Below are 8,765 nucleotides of genomic sequence, written 5' to 3'. Positions count from 1 at the left end.
GGGGATTCGAACCCGCCACCTTAGGTGTATGTGGCTGGTGCCTTAGCCGCTTGAGCCACAGGCGCCGAGCCAGCATTTTGAGTTTTTAAAGTCAGAATTCTGAGGCTGGGTACAGGGAATCACACCTGTAATCCTAACATTCTGGGAGGCCCAGGTGGGTAGACTGCTTGAGCTCAGGAGTTCAAGACTAACCTGAGAAAGAGTGAGACCCCCATCTCTAAAAATAGGCAGGTCTTGTGGTGTGCACATGTAGGCCCAACTTCTTGGGAGGCTAAGACAAGAGAAGCACTTTAGCCCAAGAGTTTGAGGTTGTTCTGAGCTATAATGACATGACATTCTACCAAGGGTGACAAAGTGAGACTGTCTCAACAACAACAACAACAACAACAACAAAGTCAGAATTCTGTCTGAATACAGTAGATTCTTCCCTGTTGGGCTGTCTCCTTTTGACCTTGTATCATTGTGCATGGCTAAGAATATATCTGATTATTAACACCAAGTATACCAAGATACACATACAAGAGTACTCACTGTGGAATTGCTTATAATACCAAGAAACTAGACATATAAAGTCCTGTTTGCCTTTTAGCAGCTCTCATTCTTTTGATTTGGTATAAGTGAACTGAAATCAAAACAGGCTGGCTGAAAAACTATCTAAAGAAAGTGAGATGAATGCTCATACATACAAAGAACTATAAACTGGTACCACCTTTCTGACGAGCAAGTAAAAAATTTATACTTTTTGATCTAATTTATAGACATCTCTAAGAATAACAATCTTAAACATGAACGAAGCTAGGCACAAAAAACACATGCTTTAATACTTCTCATAAATGTTGGAAACCAAGTCTACAATAGTTATGTCACTGGTGACAAAGTAAAAGAACAAGAGAATTCTGTAAAAGAAGTGAGAGGGAAAAGTCTCGTTAGTAAGATTGCTCACCTCCACACCTCTGCTCGTTTTAATGTTGATATTGTAAATGTTATTTTTTATACTTTGCCACTTTTTCCACTGATTCATGAATTTCCTAAGACACAAATCTGTTTTCAGACCTACAAAATTTCTTAAGTGTCTATCATTGTGCCTGGCAGATCGTAAATATTCAAAAAGCTTCACTACTATCATACCTCCAAATATAACGTTTTGAAAATAGGCTCTGAAGTGTCAACTCCTACGAAGGAATGATCTTTAAGGCATGACTTGGGGGAAGGTCCTAGCTCCTTACTAACAGTTTTTGGCTTGGTTAAAGAAACCTAAAATGCCAGGGAGGACTTTCTAAATAGAAGGTATTCAGGGTAGAAAATATTTCTAGTTCTTTTTTCCCTAAATGTTACTCAATAGGATAATCCTACCATACCTAAGCAAGCTTCTAAGAATACACTTGGAAAATTCTGCTGGGTATAGTATATAGCTATATATCCCTTAAGAACCAGAAGTGTATCTGTTCTTTACGGTATAAAGTAAAAAAAGCGGTTGACACCAAAAAGAACTCACCTTTTCCATGGTATGACGGAGGGTACAGGGGTCCTCAATGATGTGTCTTAAGAGAAGGGTGACCAGGGGAGTAAATCCATTGAAGCCTGAGCTCTGGGTCAAATTCAAGATCATTCGGGTACTCTTCAGCTCTGCAAACATCATGGCATATTTGTGGTCCCGTGTGAGCCTGAGGCAGAGGCGAAGGGTAGCATGCAAAGTGTCTGGGTCCACAGGGACTCCTAGCATGCTCACACAGGCCCGGATTAACACAGTCACCATATCTTCTGTCAGACCCTGAATCAGGATCTCCCCCATTTTGGTTTCTTCTAGGCTCGTCTCCTTTTCAGTGTTTGTAATCTCTAGGGTCAAAGCAGTATCTACAAATGTAAAAATGAAAAGAGTTTTAGATAGTTTAACATGACATTTATTTTCTTCCACAATGATCCCTAAGTAACTAGCCAAGTACTTGGGTCCTATTAAGAGAAACACATTAAACACCAATTCTAAGAACAGATGAAAAGGCACCTAAGATAGGACTGTGTATCTTGAATTTGTTGAATAATGTGATGGAAAGAAAATAACTCAGAATGAAACTGGCCAGACCTTAAGCCATAAAAGGCAGAATAGCTTTAAATAAAACATTCCTTAGGAGATTCAAAACTAAAAGTTCATACCATTGCCTTTACTTTCTTTCCGTTTAATATCCATTTCTTTGCTTTCTTCCAGTGTCTTCTCTAATTCCTGTCCATTGGTGTTTTTTGAGTTTTTATTCTGCCGTGGTGGCCTGACAAGAGTTAACATCACAGGACGTCGATTCCCTGTTTCTTCATTAACCTAGGAATTCAAGCAGGAAAAAAAAAAAAGTTTGTAGAACACTTAGAGAAGTAAACATAGACCTGCCATTCAATCCCGCAATCCCTCTACTAAGTATATATCTAGATAACCAAAAATCATTTTATAACAAAGATATCTGCACCAGAATGTTTACTGCAGCCCAATTCATAATTGCCAAGCTATGGAAGCAGCCCAAGTGCCCTGTGACTCATGAGTAGATTAACAAATTGGGTATATGTATACCATGAAATATTATGCAGACATAAAAAAGGATAGAAACTTTACATCTTTTATGTTTACCTAGATGGAGCTGGAACATATTCTTCTTAGTAAAGTATCTCAAGAATGGCAGAAAAAGTATCCAATGTACTTAATACTATTATGAAACCTATATAATCACCCACACTTCCAAACGAGTGATAAAACACAACTATAACCCAAAATGAAGGAGAAAAAGAGGGATAGGGGAGGGGAGAAGCTGGGAGGAGGGAGGGTATTTGGTGGGACCTCACCTATTGTGCACAATGAAAGGGTATATATCAAAACTATTAAGAAACAATGAATAGTAAGTGAGGTGAAGGTTATGTTAACCAGTTTGATGTAAGCATTCCAAATTATATATAAAATCAGCATATTGTGCCCCATAAATACATTAATGTACAATTATAATTTAATGAAAAAATAAAATAAAATGCCATTGCATTTTAAATTGAATTCAGAATGGAATGAAACTCATTTCTGTGGCAAGTCAAACTTTTTTAGAAAATTTATTCTGTAAGAATCATCAGCTCTAGATGTACTAAAATTGATGTTTTAAAATAACTGGAAACTTATCCCAAATATTATAGAAATGTACTTCAATTCCTATAAATAATACTCTTAAAAGCCCCAGTTACATTTTCATTAGCAAAAGTATCTTTTTTAAACTTAAACAATGATTAAATGTTATTTGCAACCTTGCATTTGCCAACAGAGACTGTAATTAAATTATAAAAGTATAAATTTGGATGACATAAATTTCTGAGAAAAACCAAAAAAATACATTAAGATCTCATACTACCATTATTTATTGTGTTACATTAAATGATAATACACATTTTTACACATATAAATTTGTAAGTAAATTTTGTTGTTATTCATGTATAACTATTACTCCTTTGTGAAGGTTAGTTTTACATATCCACCTTAACTGGGCCACATGGTGCTCAGATATTTGATTAAACATTATTTCTGGAAAAAAACTCTATCAAAAAAGGAATTATAAACGTTGTGGAGGGGTAGGGACACCTCACAGTAAAAAGCTGCAACAGAAAGGAACCCTGGAAATTTATTTCATTGGAAAGGAACACACATAAGGCCCTATAATAAAACTGTAAACTTTCCAATAGAGCAGACATCATCCCTAACCACTCCCTAATCCTTGACTGAACACTTAAAAATCATTGTCAAGAGAGAAGACTCGATTCTATGAAATCCACATTCAACTTTGCAGTGAGAATTCTGTGCCTTATAACATACTAGGATTGCTGGTTCAGACAGAAGAAAATCAAGACATACCCAGCAACTTCCTGTTTCCAATAAAGTTTATAAAATTTGGTGAGTATGTACCTGCACCATTGTAGTGAACTGGACAGTGTATCTTCTTCGGCCTGCAGTGAATCGTACACTTGTTTCTCCAGATTTCCAGGCAGAATCAATGGTGCTGTTGTTGCTTGCACTGTAACTACACCATCGCCCAGAGCGATCATCGAACCAGCGCCAGTTGTTGTTGTTGGACTGTAGGTACTAAATATAAAAGTACAATGTTTCTTTGTTTCCTTCAAGATTCATTGTAAGAAATAGTAAGCTTTGTCAGTGTACACTGCTAAAATTAATCTAGGAAAACGAAATTTACTGGATATTTAACGAATTTTGAAAATGAAGAGAGAAGTTTTCGTACAAATTTACACTCACAATCTTTAGCCTCTCTGCTATGGGTAAACTGAGTCCTAAATTTGCTGTAAACTTAACCCCCAATGCAACAGTGTTGGGAGGTAGAGTCTAATAAAAGGTAAACTAGGTCACGAGTACTCTACCATCATGAATAGATTGATGCCATGATCCTGGTAGCAGGTTAGTTTTTGAGTGGGTTGATTAATAAGGGTGACTTTGCCCCCTCTTGCTCTCTCTTCTTGTCCTTCTATCTTTAGCCATGAGATAATGCAGCATGAAAGCCCTCACCAGATGCACCTCCCTGGATCTTGGATTTCTAAGATCTGTGAGCCAAATAAACCTCAATGGTTTCTAAATTACACATTCTGTGGTATTCTATTATAGCAACAACAGAAGAGTAAAGCATTCTCCCTAGACAGAACCCTATCTGCCTTCTTATGCTGCCATCTACTACATTTCTTTTGTTTCCAATTATTTCCCCAAAGAGGAATATTCAGTCGAGATGTACTGAAATGAAAATTCGGTTTCAGAGAAGGTACTGAGATAATGTGGAATAATAATCTTCAGCCAAGGAACACTTGGCTTTACTTTTGGAATTAATTGTTGCATAATGAGTCCTTCACATGAGAACAAATCCCTCCTCTGGAGTAGCACACACCTTTAACATTTACTAAGTTCTTGGAGCCATTGGTAAGAAGCGCTGTAAGAAGATTAATTCTAATTTCTTATTTTAAAAAAGAGAAATTTAAGGCTGGCCACAGTGACTCACACCTGTAATCCTAGCACTCTGGGAGGCTGAGGCAGGTTGATTGCCTGAGCTCACGGGTTACCTCATCTCTAAAAATAGCTGGGTGTTGTGGTGGGTGCCTATAGTTCCAACTACTTGGGAGGCTGAGGCAAGAAAATTGCTTAAGCCCAAGAGTTTGAGGTTGCTGTGAGCTGTGATGCCACTGCATTCTATCAAGGGTGACAAAGACAGGCTCTGTCTCAACAACAACAACAAAAAAAAAAAATATAGAGAGAGAGAGAGAGAGATTTAGCTATGAAGATCCCTGAAGAGATCTATACCTTGGTCAGAGACCTTTACTTTCTTAACTACTAAAGGTACTCTTACCTCAAGAAACTAAATCATCCTGCTAGCCACACATACTACATTATATACCTTAGTCATCTGGGCTCTCCTTTTTGAGGAGATGGCTGTCTTTTCATAGAAATCAATCAGGAGCAACACTGGGGTGATCCATCTAAAAACAGAGAAATAATTTGTTCTGAGAAAGCTAGAAACCTGCAAAGATTGAGAAAATATTATCTTGGCCTCATTAGGAACTCCCCAATTTTTAAACTACAAAAGTACCCAAGATTTGTCACGTATGTGCCCCCAGAAAAGTGCTTGATTTAGGCTCTTAACTTGAGTGGCCAAGTCCCAGGAAAACAGAAAGGGTAAGTAGAATATTTTGTCACTCACTTTGGGGTCTGGACCTCCTTTTGCTCCTTGGCGGCCTGGAGGCATGGCTGAACCACTTCCAATAGTTTGATTAGGACATTGAGGATACCACTAGATTCAACCACCCAAGCACAAGGTAGTTTCAACTCCTGATTAACCAAAGGAAAAAAATTAAAGATATCAATTTCTACTAAATTTTCAAATATTAACAAGGTACAGAGAAATGAATAGTAACTAAATGTGTTTAATTCAAATTTTTTCTATCTCTTGACCATTAATTTACCAGTTATGTAATCTGAAATGAGTCAACCAAACCTAATTTTCTAGGCTTTGGTTTTCTCATGGGTCAAAGGGAGTAATTCCTAGCTCCAGAGTAATTCTTATGATTAAATGAGATTTTATATATAAAATATTTTATTTATATATAAATATATGTAAAATATATTTTTATATAGAAATATATATATGTAATATATATATTTTATTTATATATATAAAGGGGCCAACACAGCACCTGGCATTAATAGTACATTAGCATTTCCACCATAAAAGGAAAGCATTAACATTGCAGATACACAGCTGGACCTAGTTGAGTAGAAGAGTTCTTTATCCAAGGTCAATTGCCCTGTGGTTCCTATGTTGGTTGGAACAAGATGTTCTGCCCAAACCACTCTTTTGCCTCAAACAATATGCTGACTAGGTAAGGAAAAGCGAGCAGTATGTCCTATCTGATGGCTATTATCCTAACACTGACCACATCCAATTTATTATCCCACTTCACTATGTGGCTGCCAGTTAAGTTTACTGAGAGACAAAAATATTTCATGACCAAACAATGATAGTCACTTAAATATTTTTCTTTTTAACTCCTACCCCACAATTCTTTAAGGTAGGAGTCCTCAAATTTTTTAAACAGGGGGCCAGTTTGCTGGCCCTCAGACCATCAGAGGAACGGATGGCGGGCCCTGGGATGGGTCGGCTGCTAAGCAGGACAGACAGCGTGGCAAAAACACCTGGCAGGCTGGATAAATGTCCTAAGTGGGCCATATGTGGCCTGCAGGCTGTAGTTTGAGAATGCCTGCTTTAAGGACTCAATTCAATTAACATTTGTTCTGAGAAGCTCAACTCAGATAAAACTGTTGATACCATTCATGTGGTATAGAACGCTGTACTTTGTATTTAATTATGTACATTTTATTCTATCAAAAACTGGGCTCCTGAAATGCGGGGATCATGCCTTATACTTCTCTTTATCTTCTTCAACGTCTCATATGGTAGGTGTTCAATAATTCTTTCCCCAATAAATTACAATGTCCTAAAGATCTAAATCTTACCTCAAAAAGTAACGTCAACAGCAAAATTCTAGTAGCCAAATTGGAGGCCTGGGGCAGGGTGGCCATCTGACTGATCCATTCTGACACGGTTTTTGTATCACTTGTTGTCAGGGGAAGAGCGGCTTTGATCAATACATCAGCAGCTTCCCACACCTACAAAAGAAGAGAAGTGGCCAAGTCAGGGAATTATAGAGTAAAATGAGGTTTGTGAAAACATTCTCAACCTTTTTAGATACATCCTCCATCTCACATTAACCTGAAACTAAAAAAAAAAAAAAAAAGATACACCTTCTAATCCCAACACATCCACTGAAAAAGGGTAATACTGACATATATGCTATAGGGATTTAGTGTCTACATTAAGAGAAGATGTATGCTACTTAAAGAATCACCACTCAACCATTACTTTCTTAGGCTAGATTTGCTGGAACATATTCTTCTTAGCAAAGTATCTAAGAATGGAAGAAATAGTATCCAATGTACTCAGTCCTACTATGAAAGTAATTTATAGCTTTTATATGAAAGCTATAACCCAATTATAGCCCAAGAATATGGGGAAAGGAGAAAGGGAGGGGAGGGGAGGAGGGAGGATAATTGGTGGGACCACACCTACGGTGCATCTCACAAGGGTACATGTGAAACTTACTAAATGTAGAATATAAATGTATTAAAACAATAACTAAGAAAATGCCATGAAGGCTATGTTAACTAGGTTGATGAAAATATTTCAAATTGTATATAAAACCAGCACATTGTACCCCATGATTGCATTAATATACACAGTGATGATTTAATAATAAAAAAAACTAAGTTAAAGGAAATGAATATTTTAAAAAATCCTGTTGTATATATATAGTCAACCCCAAAAAGGTTCCAACCGAAGTATCATAAAAAACAATAACAAACAACTAGCATGTTAGAATGATTAGTTTTAGTAGTCTGTACAAAATTGGTACGAATTTGATATCACTGTACATTTCTATTAAGGTTTTAGTTTTCTTAAAATAAATTTGTATACACTCTTAATAAAAAGATACTGAACTGTGAAAAAAGTTTTATCCAGTTTTCCTTTATACTTTTAAGATGTTTCTATAAGTTAGTCATGTTTACATAGTCCCCCCCGAAAAGCTATTCTTTTGATTTCTTCCCCTACTTCTAAGGATTAAAAATTATACAAAACAAGATTCCAATGACTTCAATACAAAAATAATATATTGATTACAAAATAATAAAGGAAATATAACTAAAATGTTTAATTGGTTACATATGGGTGTGGGGATTCAGGGTAATTTTTTTATCCTACATGTCTAAAATTAACATTAATTTCATAATGAAAGAAAACATTGTTTAAAAAAGAACAAACACCAGATGATATAGTTTGTCCCCTCCTTTGATCCCCAGTGATGGAGGTGGGGCCAGTGGAAGGTGTTTGGGTTATGGAGACGGATTTTTCATGAATGGCTTGGTGCCTTTCTTTCTTTTAGTATTAGCCCCTACTTTATTAGTTCATCTGAAAACTTACTGTTTAAAAGAGCACGGCATCCCCCAACCTCTTGCTTCCTCTCACCATGGGACTCACCTACTCCCCCACTTTCCCTTCCATCATGAGGGGAGGTTTCCTGAGGTCCTTATCAAAAGCAGATGGCAGGGTCACACTTTTTAGATAGCCTGCAGGACTAAGACAAATAAAACTCTTTTTCTTTATAAATCACCTAGCCTCAGGTATTCCCTTATAGTAATGCAA

At 36.8% G+C, this 8,765-nt stretch overlaps 1 protein-coding gene across 13 annotated transcripts in view; it reads right to left on the bottom strand.

Moving 5' to 3' along the window:
• HUWE1 (HECT, UBA and WWE domain containing 1, E3 ubiquitin protein ligase) overlaps positions 1–8,765 on the bottom strand; it is a 163,653-nt gene that overhangs the window by 46,374 nt on the left and 108,514 nt on the right. For all 13 annotated transcript variants that reach the window (XR_002771347.1, XM_023508890.1, XM_023508889.1 and 10 more), the window contains 6 exons: positions 7,022–7,174; positions 5,709–5,836; positions 5,406–5,487; positions 3,920–4,096; positions 2,152–2,311; positions 1,496–1,854 (listed from right to left, as the gene is read on the bottom strand). Coding sequence is in view for 12 of the 13 variants with exons in the window: in XM_023508890.1 (XP_023364658.1) it covers positions 1,496–1,854; positions 2,152–2,311; positions 3,920–4,096; positions 5,406–5,487; positions 5,709–5,836; positions 7,022–7,174 (1,059 nt within the window). In the remaining variant the exon portion in view is untranslated. The remainder of the gene's footprint in view (positions 1–1,495; positions 1,855–2,151; positions 2,312–3,919; positions 4,097–5,405; positions 5,488–5,708; positions 5,837–7,021; positions 7,175–8,765) is intronic.

The sequence above is a fragment of the Otolemur garnettii genome, unplaced genomic scaffold (genome assembly GCF_000181295.1).
Source record: "Otolemur garnettii isolate 467f Iridium unplaced genomic scaffold, OtoGar3 scaffold00286, whole genome shotgun sequence".
NCBI classification, from domain to species: domain Eukaryota; kingdom Metazoa; phylum Chordata; class Mammalia; order Primates; family Galagidae; genus Otolemur; species Otolemur garnettii.
The sequence above is the reverse complement of the archived record's forward strand: the minus strand, read 5'-3'. Positions and strand labels throughout refer to the sequence as shown.